At 45.3% G+C, this 13,669-nt stretch overlaps 2 protein-coding genes across 2 annotated transcripts in view; both read left to right on the plus strand.

Annotated features, from left to right (window-relative positions):
• Positions 1–3,951, plus strand: part of LOC106806830 (LIM/homeobox protein Lhx9-like) — a 31,601-nt gene extending 27,650 nt beyond the window's left edge. The window contains exons 4-5 of the mRNA XM_014808950.1: positions 1,920–2,119; positions 3,278–3,951. Of these exons, the coding sequence (XP_014664436.1) occupies positions 1,920–2,119; positions 3,278–3,541 (464 nt within the window). The 3' untranslated portion in view covers positions 3,542–3,951. The remainder of the gene's footprint in view (positions 1–1,919; positions 2,120–3,277) is intronic.
• Positions 3,952–10,411: 6,460 nt separating this feature from the next.
• Positions 10,412–13,669, plus strand: part of LOC106806831 (insulin-like growth factor-binding protein complex acid labile subunit) — a 29,425-nt gene continuing 26,167 nt past the window's right edge. Inside the window, exon 1 of the mRNA XM_014808951.1 lies at positions 10,412–10,995. Coding sequence (XP_014664437.1) covers positions 10,907–10,995 — 89 coding nt within the window. The 5' untranslated portion in view covers positions 10,412–10,906. The remainder of the gene's footprint in view (positions 10,996–13,669) is intronic.

A 13,669-nucleotide genomic window follows, 5' to 3' on the forward strand; every position in this document is an offset into this window, starting at 1 on the left:
GTGTGTGTGTGTGTGTGTGTGTGTGTGTGTGTGTGTGCCTGTGTGTGCGCGTGCGTGCGCGTGCGTGCGTACGTGCGTGCGTGCGTATGCGTGTGCATATGCGTGTGCGCGTAACCACATATGCGGGCGTGTGCAGATTTGTGTACACGTGTACGTGAGTGCGTGTGTGTGATCACGCGTGTGTGTGTATGTGTATTTCGGTGTGAGAGCCGCTCCAGGCATCTGCCTCATAGCTCTAGAACTATAGCCCTTGGCTCTAGCAGGCCTGTGGTTTTGCCTGTGGTTTTGCCTGTGGCAGAGCGAATGACTATAGTTCTAGAGCTATCTGCCTAATATGATCTACTTTACGTCGCGCCCTGTCGTGCCCGCGTGAGTCCCCATGCAGCATCCCGAACGTACACGGACAGCGGTGGGAACCCGCGCGCGTCCCCGCGTCGGGTTATAGCACGAAAAAAACACGTCAGAAGACAAACACGGCGGTGTTTCAACACAGAGGCAAGCCGATCCCGAAAATATTGTGATAAAATACGCGCGCGCTAAGACGAAAAACCTGGAGCTGCGAGGAGACGGCGTAGGCTCGACGAGACGAACCCGGCCGAAACTTACACACATTCCGGGCGACTCACGTCACATCGGTCGTGCCTCACTGAATCCGATACGCGGAGCCGCTCGGCCGCGCTCCGCCAGCCGACAACAAAAAACACGGCGCTTCGATTCGCGAGCGCGCAGACGCGCTCAGGTGGTTCCAATTATGCGCGGTTTACGCTTCGGGCCTCCGCCGGAATCGGTTACGCGGCGGCGCGCGGGTGCTGGCGGGACACGGCAGCGGGGCCGCCGCGTGGCGCCGGGAGCTACTGCGCGGCTGGCAGTGTGCCCGCTTCTCCCCTCCTCTTATACTCCCCTCCTCTCGTCACCTCGCCGTCGAAGCTGCGTACTCGAGGGAAGGGGGAGGATGCTGCGACGATGTTCGCCGTCAGGGACGCTGCGCGCACAGCGGAGGCAGCGAGAGAGGAAGCCACGCGGGCGGGACCGCACGGAGAGCAGCGGAGGAAAAAAGTTGCCGACGCCTCCGAGCGAGCGGAATCAAATATCGGTGCTGGCGAGACGCGAGTGACAAGCCTGACATTTGCGGCCGCGAATTTATCTGATGAGGAAAAATTGAAACGACAAAAAACACCGCAGAGACATTGCGGTTGGCGAAGTTCAACGCTCACTAAATCAATGCGAGAGGCGGTCGGCAAACGAATAACGGATATATATATATTCAGATGAACGCAACTCTTTCTCTCTCTCTCTCTCGCTCTCTCTCTCTCTCTCTCTCTCTATATATATATACAATTATTTATATATTTATTTATTTATTATTTATTTATTTATTTATTTATATAAATATATATATAGATATATATATATATATATATATATATATATATATATATATATATATATAGAGAGAGAGAGAGAGAGAGAGAGAGAGTGAGTGAGAGAGAGATAAATAGAGATAGATAGAGAAAAATATTTAGATCGAGAGAGAGAGAGAGAATAGGATCGAGAAAACATGTGACGACGAAGTAACCGTTTGAGAAAAAGATGAAGAATTAAGAAAACAAACAACCGAACGTGTTATACGCGTAAATGCATTAAATTGTGATAACAAATCAGCTGCAATTATCGACGACCGTGAACCCGAGGAACCGAATGAATCGGGCGAAAAGTTATAGTGTTTACATTTAACGATCAACGACGTACAGTTTCACCTCTTCATGCTGGTTTCATTAGCAAAACATGGCGGAACAACCGCCACCAGCATGACGCTATCTGAAATTGCCGCCTTTCCAGCATCCGCTGTACGTCTGGCCGCTTTGTCTTTTCCTCGTTTGCAACTAGCAGACTCGCCTAACCAGAATTTTTCTATGTAGGGTTGAGTGAGGGAGAGACCGACCTCGATGGCAATCCCTACCCGCCGGGCACCGGACCTCGAACCAAGCGCATGCGCACCTCATTCAAGCACCACCAGCTAAGAACGATGAAGTCGTACTTCGCACTCAACCACAACCCCGATGCAAAGGATCTTAAGCAGTTGGCACAGAAGACGGGACTCACAAAACGCGTACTGCAGGTAATTGTTTTGCCGGCCAACGGGAGTAAATATCAAAGGGGATTTCCACCAATTATGTTACTCCCGCGACTATTGGATCTCGTTCGAACCAATGACAGCATAGCTACTGCAATACGGTACGATGAGCAACTATTAAGCTCCCTATTAATCCTTCTTCTAGGGCAGTACATAAATATAAGTTTTTGATGTTACAGCCGCCTTGAAAATTATACATTATCCTATAAGTAGAGTTGAAATAAGCACACTGTACAATTCTTTGTACCTGTAGGCCTACGTGCGCCTGACCTCGTATAATTCTTATTCAATCTCTCACCACGTCATCTCTCTCGCCCTCTTCCTCTCCCCCTATCTCTCTCTCTCTCTCTCTCTCTCTCTCTCTCTCTCTCTCTCTCTGTCTCTCTCTCTCTCTCGCTCGCTCTCGCTCGCGCGCTAGCTCGCGCTATCTTTCTCCCCTCTCTCTTTTTCGCTTAGCCTCGCTCGCTAGCGCGCTCTCTCCCGCTCTTATTTTTAACCTTGTTTAGCCTCGAGATAAATAGCCAGAACCGGCATAATACTTATCGCGTAATGGCCGATATATTCTGGTTAAGCGACGTAAAATGATACTAACGTAGACAGCGGAGTAGTGACAGGGCGACAGGTTGACAAGACCCGCAACGATCATTACTAGTCTAGCCGCATGGCAAGTTTATGTAGAGACCTATGCGCCTCACGTGTCCCAGAAAGGGGTCGTGGCTGTGATACATTGCTCACTAAATCGCTGCACCTGTGTGGTACACAATATATTTGTTGAGAGACGTAACCTCTTGGGAAACAATAACTTGTGCAAAAGTCATGAATTATAATAGATTATTATTTTGTTGGCGTGTGTGCGTGCGCGCGCGTACGTGTATGATTCTCTAAAAACGCGGCGTTTCACAAGTTCCTTGTATATTTGAGCTATTGTAATATCATTATTTAAAAAATAGGGGATTCTTAATTAAAAAACGCACAAATTTATATTAATCAATGTAAAATTCTATTTTTTATTATGATATTATAATAAACACGGGTCAAGATGTTAATTATAGGATGATAGTAATTCCTTGGACTGTACATATGAATATATTGCATTATTTCTAACAATTGTAACGCTAAATTACGTACTGTATTCTCGCATAGGTATGGTTTCAAAATGCAAGGGCGAAATATCGGAGAAACCTTCTCCGACAAGAGCAGAAGAATCACTCAGACAAATCGGGACAATTGACCCCTGGCGGCGAATCTATCAACACGTCCAACATCGGGGAAATTCGGACTTCTTCGCCTACGTCGTCGTTATCTGATATCAGCACGAGTCACACGCTGACGGAATTACACGACATAACCGGAAGTTCCGGCATGTCAACGGAGAGTCCTCGACCAAATCTCGAAGACCTCTTCTGACTGTAAAACAATTATATTAAACATTATTATGGTAATTATATTGTGAACGGTGGATCTGTCCTACTAACTCCGCGATTTTACATTATTCTCAATAAGGTTTTCATAATATTTGAGTAAATCCTAAATAAACCAAGTGAGCTATCGTACGTATCGTAAATCAATGTAAATTCCATCATCAAATATGAAATATAGTTGGTGGTGATATCTGGCATCGTGAACATATCTATACAATGTATGGATATGTCCACGTGTGTATATAGATGTGATAATAGTCTTTAAATGTAAAAGTGTGAAATCAATACTCGAACATACGTGAAAGAACACGAAATTGGGGGGCAAAAGAAAAGTATGGCTGAGTACAGAGAGAGAGAAAGAGAGAGAGAGAGAGAGAGAGAGAGAGAGAGAGAGAGAGAGAGGTGTGTGTGTGTGTGTGTGTGTGTGTGTGAGGAGCAGTACACTAGTGATTGTACGTAATTATGAATGAGAGAGGGAGTGATAGAGTGTGAGTGAGAGAGAGATAGAGACAATTAGAAAAATATTGTAAATTCCTGGTTCATCCTGGAGAATAATGTAAATAGGAAGAGGATACAAATGCAACCGACTCTAATTTATTAAATTATAATTGTGCAAGATTAGTCTATATATCAATCAATGTGTTGATATGACGCATAACCCAGCGTCCGGTATGTGTTTTGACATCATGTACACTTCGCGGGAATTGAACAACCAAACAAAACATATCATGTTGCAAGGCAAACCAATGTGACCTTGCAGTTAGAGCAAGATGGGGATAGTAAGTCCTATATGTAATAATATATCCACGATTTAGTGATGTAGGATGTCATTATTAATATAAACAATTTACTCCGTGGGAGAAAAACCCAAATGAAGTCGGAATGACCAATGTTATCACGTTCTCGTTAACATCTGTCAGAATTAATAACTTAATTAATATACTGCGTGTTATTGCCAGCAAATCTTAACTTGTCGGAGTCAAAACCGGTGTATTTCCTGGCTCACTTCAACAGTGGCTGTAGCGCCAAACGCTAAACGACTCTGGTTAACTTAGTGAATGGATCACGATGGGTTACCCGTTCTCAGCATGCGCCAACGCCATCTGCCGGCATGATGCAGCCTCTCGCGAGTTTCACTAAATCATGGCGCGCTTTTGCGATCGGCTTTGTGAAAGCAGTGAGTATAGCTCGTTGACCATCGTAGCCATGAATACTTAATCATAATTTCATCATTATTAAACCAATTTTTAATAAACCCACTGACTATTTAGTCTCATGTCACCTACATACGTTATACCCGCAACATGCACGTTGTACGCGCATTTAAACATTGGTTCTATGCTCAGGTGTGGGGGTGATACCGGCCGATATACCGTAGGAATTAGGGTTTGTTCTATTATTTGTACTGATATAGCTTTTAAAATAATCCTCGTCGTGTTTCAGTGTGTAAGTCCCTATATGAACTCTTAATCCAACTGATTATTGTAAACGAAAACAGCATGTTTGTGTTGTGACTCGCTTAACTGTATTGTGCCGTGCATGTTCTAAACAATACAAACTACATACTTGTAAATATATTCTCTGCCGATAAACCGTTATTTGCATGTCTTCTTCATCATTAGGTGACATCTGTAACTATACAGATCGCGTGTATGTAAAGTTGTGAATAATGGTAGTTCAACAGTGTCCAGTTGTTCATAATAATTATTCAGGTGTAAGAATACATCGATTTTAGGTTGTTAATTGTTGTGTTAAGGAAAAGCGTTCATGTTACGGTAGGATTGACCACAAACTAAGGAAATTATCAAGAGCATATAAAGAAGTGAGCTTTATACGCTCTTGAAAGTATTGAGCACTTACAAACTCATTTGTGTATCAAACTCAACTGAGTATTTACTGTACATATAGTTCGGTCAGGTTTGCTGCATATCATTGGGCTAAACGAATTAGGCCTCTTGCAAAAAGACGTACATACTACGTTGACGGACATACTGCGCAAGACACCTCTATCCACGTGTCAAACTAACACACAATAATTGGGTAAAATAGAATGTAAAAACTACGAACTATTACATATCAGCACACGCTAGCGATGATATTGTATCCGCGCATGAATTGATGTACCGACTATGATATAACGATTGACGTTACCTGTCTACGAAATAACGAGCGCTTTTGTAAAAAAAACCTTGATTATTCTGCGTTTTTATACATGCGTGCGCCTCGCTCGTTTGGGGGAATGTGAAACGAGCTTGAAAAAATACTCTTGATAACATGCTTTGCTTACACGCTGCAACTCCAAAGCGTTGCATCGATCTAAATAACGTCGATGGGAAAGAAAGAAAGGAGAAGAAATTTTTAACACAATCATCAGTATTGAAGCATCACTTCTAACTATACTACTATTCTACTAGTACGATTTTAATGTGAGTAGGGAGAGCCTACGCGTATAGGTGTCATCTTAAAAATTGACTGCTATAAGTGCTATTAGGTAGGCTTAACCAATAGATCATAGATTGATAATTGCCTTCAAAGCTGGTTGAATCGACTAGCACAGTGTTTCTCAGACTGGAGATCGTCTGGTAGATCGCAAGACGCGTTTAAAGAGGTGCCCGAGATGTTTGTGAGAGTCCACAGTGTCCCCGGCTGACGTATCATTAATTACATTTATATCAGCCAATAGGTGGCGACATGTGTCATACGAGACAGATAAACCCGTGTGTTCAACCTTCATCAAATTAATGAAATGGTATTTTATTGAAGTTATATCTTGAAGTTAGGCAGCGCATTCCCACCAGTAGTTTTATATATGATAAAGATCCCCAAACGAATCTTCACTAGTCATGTCAACTTCCCCTGTAGCATAGGAGACGACTCGCCTTCGCGCATACCAATAATCTTCTAAATAAATTAATATGTTGTTGAAATAACACATTTAAAGAGATAAGCATCACAGTAGCTTTGCACGTTAAATAAATCGCGATGACTCAATCATACCTTCTTCATGTGACCCGGCTGACGTAACACGAATTAAAATTCTAAATCAGCCAACAGGTGGCGCTACAAGCCAGAGCCGTAGTCTCTTGGAGGGTGAACGAGTAGTAGGTCTCAGGGGAGAGATAGTAAATCTAGTAATAAGTTGTGGATATAGAAATCAGCTAACCCTAACCCTAACCCTAACCCTAACCCTAATCCTAACCCTAACCCTAACCCTAACTCTATCCCTAATTCTAAGATAAAACAAAATTAGCCAAAAATAATAAATAATAAAATAAATAAGAGACAAAATTAGCCAATCAGAGCCGTCTCCTAGCGGATCACTATCTCGCCCTTGTGCAAAATGGTAAGCACTTATTTCCATCCCTCAAACCGCTCTTCCGGTCTGCAGGTTCCACCGCCGCGGCGCGAATTTTTTTCCACAACAGTTTTTTTCCTAACCCTAACCCTAACCCTAATCCCAACCCTAACCCTAACCCTAATCCTAACCTAACCTAACCCTTACCCTAAGCACCTAACGCCTAATGCGCCGCGGCGGTGGGACATGCACACCGGAACTAGGGCGGTTTGAGAAATGGAAATAAGTGCTTACCGTGCAAAATTCGAACGGAAGCAGCTGCCTCTTTGATTTTCAAGAAAAATTAACTAAATGTTTACTAAATGGAAATGACCCTAAAATAAGGTTGACTCATCATGCAGGCAGTCATCGGCTAAAGTTTTGTTTCATAACCACCCCCGCCGCCCTCGCCACGCTACGCAGGTTAACTAGTGATGCGCCGCTCGATCCGTTGTCAACACACAGCTATGTTACGAAAATTCCCCCTCCCCAGGAATTAGCTCAGGCTATAACCAATGCTACTTGAAGCGTTTTAAGCACAATTTAAATTTGAAGCGCATGTATGAACTCAGAATCTGGTAGAGTGCCAGGGCACGTTATAATTATTTATTCAAGCTTTGCTGTTTGAATATGTCTTACATAAAGTAGTTTAGATACGTGTAGTCATCGGGTTGAGTATAAAAGCATAATCGATATATTAAAATTAGATTTTTGGATGATGAATTTGAGATCATAGAAACTAGCTCACCATGACGCCTCCTCTACGTGGGTGTGATATCCGCACCGCTGTAATCTGTCCATCCCAGGTGTCTTAACTGCAAGGAAAAATAATGAGAAATGCGAGAACGTACAATTATTCCGTTATTTAGACACTGCCGAATCTCGTTGTTTCTTTGCCTTTCGTGTTTATTTATACACTGATCGGGCACACGTGCGCACACGAAATTTTAACTGGCTTGCGATAAGTTTTTATTACTTTGTTTGTAGACTGATTGGTATCAAATAAGACGTGTGTTTTTTGCCCAAAATAATGTAGAAAATTGCGTATTTTCATCACCCTTTTTTCTCAAAGATCAACTGGGAGAGCTTGCCCACGCATCATGCAAAGGGTCACATACTAATGTATGGAGACAGTAACTGAACTAATATAACAGCTTTTTATTGTTTCATGCAGTTGTACAAGAACCCGTATAACATAAATCGTGCTATAGCAGTTTGTTGGTGCCTAAAATGAAAGTAATTTCATTCATTTTTGTAAGTAGGCTATCCTACGAACAAACGCACCAATACTAAAATTGTTGCCAAGTCACAGCGGGAGTCGCAATAACCATGGTAAGGGGGTCGCTTACTAACGTATTGTTAGGAAACTCCGGACCAGTAATGTCATCTGTGACGACAGGAGCTCATTACGAGCCGACAGATGGCGCCACTCTCCTCTCATTCGCATATGTATTTAGCTAAAATGCCGGAGAAATTTGTGATATTCGGGTAGCTCTGACAGAACATCAGACGGAGCCGTAGAGCGTTTTGCATCTGATTTCATTCGGTCACATACGAAAATAAAGGGAATCAGTGGATATTCTGTAGACGAGCCCACATCCGCGGAACACGGAATTGCGAGCGCGCGTATGTATAGGCGAGCGTGCGCGCCCGAGGGTGACGGAGACGGATATATAGACGAGCAATCAGATGGCCTCGTCGACGGGCTGACGGGGAAACGCTGCTGCAGATGCAAGTAACTTCACTACTATTAATAAACATTTGAACGCGTAAAAACGTCGCGCGATGCCCGTCGATATATAGGCTTGTTTGTTTCTCTAGTGTCAGCTCGTACATTCGCCTGCCGTCGTGCGTCCGCGGCTGCACCTCGCCCCCGCAGTCTAACGCTAACGCGTCGCCGCTAAAGCACGCGATACACGCGACAGCCGCCGACGTTCGAATTCACCAGAACGCAAGTAATTTCGGCGGATGCGAGCTATTTTGCCGTATCTGCGGGAGCGGCGTAAGATGAAGACGAGGACGCGGTCTGTGGAGGCAGTCTCCGCGAGAGACTTGCTCCCTCTGGTTTCTCATCTCCGGCGCAGCTGGTAATCGGCGGGCTAGAGAACAAGTGCAGTGGAGGAGAGGTGGGGTGGGGTGGGGGGGGGGGTGAACGATAGAAAGGGGGCAGGAGGAGAAGGCGAGTATACTTGCGTAACCCAAACTTGCGAGCACGCGAAGGGGTGTCTGGACCCCCTCAGATGCGTTTTCTGCGTGAGCAGGGGGGGGGGTCCGGACCCCCTGGACCCCCCACCCTGTACACGCCCCTGGTTCACATTGTAGACTCTGATACCGTGTGCGCTTGCACTGACTGGTGGGGTCCAGAGGGTAGATTCAAGATTCATCAAGCTGCGTACGCAAAATATTTTGCGTAAATCTTGTGTAGCCTACGCAATCGACGTTGCTTAGTTGCGATTCATCAATGCAGTTATTTAGTAAATTTGCGTACGATTTCGCGTAGGCCCCTACGCAAGCGAGGTCGTTTTAGGTGCGATTCATTAAGCTAAAATTTTATTAAACCTTTGCTTAACTTTACACGAGCTGACGAGGTGCCGTAAACCACTCGATATTTCCGCAAGTGTTTCCAGCATACCGCAGCATCCATTATTTTATTGAGAAAACATTATAAAATTACTACTCAACTAAAAATAAATAAATAATTACCATACTACACAGACAGGCAGCGCCTTTGACACTTCTTTTGTCATAGCTTGGCATTGTTTTCGTTATAAGTGAGTTATATATATATAGAAAGAGAGAGAGAGAGAGAGAGAGAGAGAGAGAGAGAGACCCTGCGAGAGAAAGGCTAGGCGAAATGAAGGAGGAGAGCTATACAGACGAGCGGATAAGAACTTAAACGAATAATCCATCCATTGATTGACAACAGTCATAGCCGCGCTGCCACCAACTCGCGCACAGTCTCATCGAAGTTCCGTCTGCAGCCGGAGCTTGCGGTGCTTAGAACATCCTGTTTCAGGAAGAACGACGGAACAACCGTAAATAGGCGCAATTACAACCGCCTCGAGTCGCTGCTGCTGCCATGTTGCCATGTTGCCATGTACATGTTAAAGACCAACGACCTAGCGTGACAGAAGCAGCAGCGGTGGCGGTGACGGCGGCAGTGGAAGCAGGAGTAGCAGCAACAGCAGCAGCCGCGGCAGCGAGAACAACAGCAGCAGCAGCTGAAGCAGTAGCATCAGCATAATAGTAGCAACAGCGGCGGCAGCAGCAGCAGCAGCAGCAACAACAAAGGCAGTAGTAGTGGTAGCAACATCAGCAGCAAAAACAACAACATAAGCAGCAGCAGCAACAACAACACCAATAGTAGCAGCAGCAACAGCAGCAGCAACAACAACAACAACACAACAAGAATAAAAGCAAGAACAGTAACAACAACAGTAGCAACATCAGTAAAAACAGCAACAGCAGCAGCAACAGCAGCAGTTGCAGCAGCAGGGGCGGCGGCAGCAGCAGGAGCAGCGACGAAAGCAGCAGCGGTGGCGGTAGCGCGCAGCAGTATCGCTGCCAGCTGCTCGCGAACAAGCGACCGGTCGGAGAGTGAGAAGAAAGTAGGAGAAGACGGATGCAATTTAGATCGCTGGCGCCAGCCGACGCAGTCGAGTCGCAGCCGACGTATTAATCTCGCGCTGGTCGTCGGCCAAAAGAAGCCATCGAGCCTAAGCATAATATGATAAATCTCGTGACGTCATCGCACGTGTTGCGAATGTGAATGCTGCCGCCGCTGCTGCCAACGACCGACAACCGCGCTCCGGCGTGCTGTCATCGTCTCTGATGAAGCCTGCGACATCTGCCCACGCACACGTACCGGAACTAGCGCGCCGTGGACTCATCGCTCCAGGAAGCGAAATCTAACAGCGATTAGAACCGACCGCTAGTAATGTAGCCCGCGTGCCGTTAGATTCGCCGTATAAGAGTGAACGAAGGCAGAATCGACGGCAACTGCAGTGGATAAAGAAGATGCTGCGGATGATGATGATGACGATAATGATGATCACGCGGGGAAATCGGACAGGAGAGAGAAACTCGACTTGGATGGAAAAGTTCAGGTATGCGATATAAATTAATTCACCAGCCGTGTCCGACCGCATGCGTCACAGCCGCTGAGAGAGACTGATGAGGACGAGAGCATCTAGAGTCATTATACATTCATGCATAGCAGCTCGATCGAGAAGCGATATGTTAACCGGCTTTTAAAAATCGTTGTCATCGAGTACATTTCTCGATTGAAATGTTACTCGCGCTGGCGTCGGGTGCACACCGGCGGTTTTGACATGTCTAGCAATGGCATCGATGCTGCACGTATCCAACATAGTCACGCCCTTAATTGTGTCCTTTTGTCTTTGTGTCCTCGTGTCTTTGACAAGTGAAATGACAATAGCTATAACCTCTCCTGAGCGCGAGGGTGTGGGAGGCGCGCATGCCCGATGGGACGCGCTCCCTATTAGTAGACCTTAGCAATGCTGGTATTTCATTCCTGCCCTATTCGGTCAGCAGTTATGCGTGTTGACGAATTTCCCGAGGGAAAATCGAATAATCATCATCTCAGAAGATGCAGCGTGCGTGTAACGGGCGCTCGGTTCGGCTCGATGGCGGAGAGGTTAGGGAACAGCCACGCGCTGTATGTTATAGGCACATGTTTCGGATATAAATTCGGGATCTTTAACATGCATCGACGATCACGAGAAATCGTCGACGGTATTGCACGGATATAGCTTTGCGCTACTCAGAAAGGTGCAGCGCGAGTATGTGTCGTGCCATTTTTTGTCCATCCGTCCAACGGTCACGCTGTATGTTACGCACAAGTTTTGATAGAAACTCGCATCCTAAAGTGAGCTTTGATAATAATAAACGAAAAGACTGCAGGAATGCTGCGCGGGCGGCAAACATATAGCTTCGCTAGTTCTTTTCTTACGCAGTGTCGCAGCTGCGTGTTTCACGAATGATCTTCTCGATATTATTAATTATATGGAATTAACCCGTCTTTCCTAATTAGGTTAATGGCCGATTCGATTAAAAACGTCACTCGAGATGCGGAACAAGCTAATTAATGTGCTAAACTAATAAAACTGACACCTAACAACGTGTACGTATATATGTGTGTGCATGCGTATGTGTGTGTGTGTGTGTGTGTGTGTGTGTGTGTGTGTGTGTGTGTGTGTGTGTGTGTGTGTGTGTGTGTGTGTGTGTGTGTGTGTGTACATTCCCCGCTGTTGCTCTGCGGGTGGGATGGCTGATGTAAACGCCCGCGACGCATCTCTCGTCTGTTCGTACGCCGTCACAAATTGGATTAGGTATCAATTACCGTAGAGACGTGTATAGCCGAGAAACCCACTGATATAACGTTATAATTACCTGTAAGAGTATATGGCGATTCGGACGATCAAAGCGAGCCTGAGTCATTCACCGTCTCTATGATAAATGTATGATGACTGAGTTTATACCTGTAATGTGCGCGTGCGTTCTAAGTTTGTGAATACTCCTTCTCGTCTGCCTGGTGAATACCGTATGCAGCTGCATGTGATAGCTCAACGTATATCTACTTCTGGGAGAGCGATTCAGTCACAGATCATAGAGTCATGGTCAGAGAATTAACACGAGGGTTACGGTTTGGATTAGAGTTAGGGTTAGGGTTATAGTTAGGGTTAGAGGTAAAGATAGGGTTGGGTTTAGTGTGGGTGTTAGGATAAGGCTTATGGTTGCGGTTGTGACTTGTGATTACGGTTATAGTTAGGGGTAAGGCTTAAAATTATAGTCAAAGTTAGAGGTTAAGCTTAGGTTTAAGGATAGAATTTGGTTTAGGGCTAGGGGTATGAATAGGGTTATGGTTAGGGTCAGAGCTAGGGGTAAGAATATGTTCTGGGCCAGGCGTAGGATTAAGGCTGGGGCTAGAGCTAGTGATAGGGTACGGTGTATCGGCAGGAGCACTGGTAGGATTATATTAAAGTGTGATGTTATGGTTAGGCTTAGCGGTAGGGGTAAGGTTAGGGGTAGAATCAGACTGAAGGTTAGTGCCAGGGCTATTGGTAGGGGAGATTTATGGCGCATACTATCCGGCCGAATCAGCCAGCCATTTTGCGACGAGGCCGGCGAGTGGACGACGATGATATTGACGATATTCTCGCCGCTGGCTACAGATGTTCATACGGACAGCGTCCACAGACGATCATAATAGAAATACATACGCTATGATCAACTGCTATGTTAATGCTATAGCTCTCCACACACGCAGCTCTACTCCCGCGCCTCTATTCTCTCGCTAGGAAAGGGCGAGGCGGGTAAGAACCCCAGGGAATATATGCGTTCCGCGAGGAAACCAAGAAACAGAAAGTTTAAATATGAATCGAGTGGAACGATACCCCACAATGAAATTTCTCGCATATATATATATATATATATATATATATATATATATATATATATAGGAGGACGCAATGGACTGACAATAAGCGAGGTGGAGAATATCGATGGTGAGCGTGTGTGTGCCGGCTTTGTCGGTGGCGACGCTCCCGCGGGCGTCCTGTTAGTCCGGTGACAGCGACAGCATACATGTCCGTCCGTCATGCGACATGATGACAGAATGACAGCTGTCACTCGATCAGCGACAACTGACAGTTAGCTCTGCTATGCGTTAGCTATCTCTGCTATGTGTTAATTATCATTGCTATACGTTAGCTATCCCTGCTATGTGTTAATTATCATTGCTATACGTTAGCTATCCCT

This window comes from Priapulus caudatus, unplaced genomic scaffold, assembly GCF_000485595.1.
Source record: "Priapulus caudatus unplaced genomic scaffold, Priapulus_caudatus-5.0.1 Scaffold181, whole genome shotgun sequence".
Taxonomy (NCBI): domain Eukaryota; kingdom Metazoa; phylum Priapulida; class Priapulimorpha; order Priapulimorphida; family Priapulidae; genus Priapulus; species Priapulus caudatus.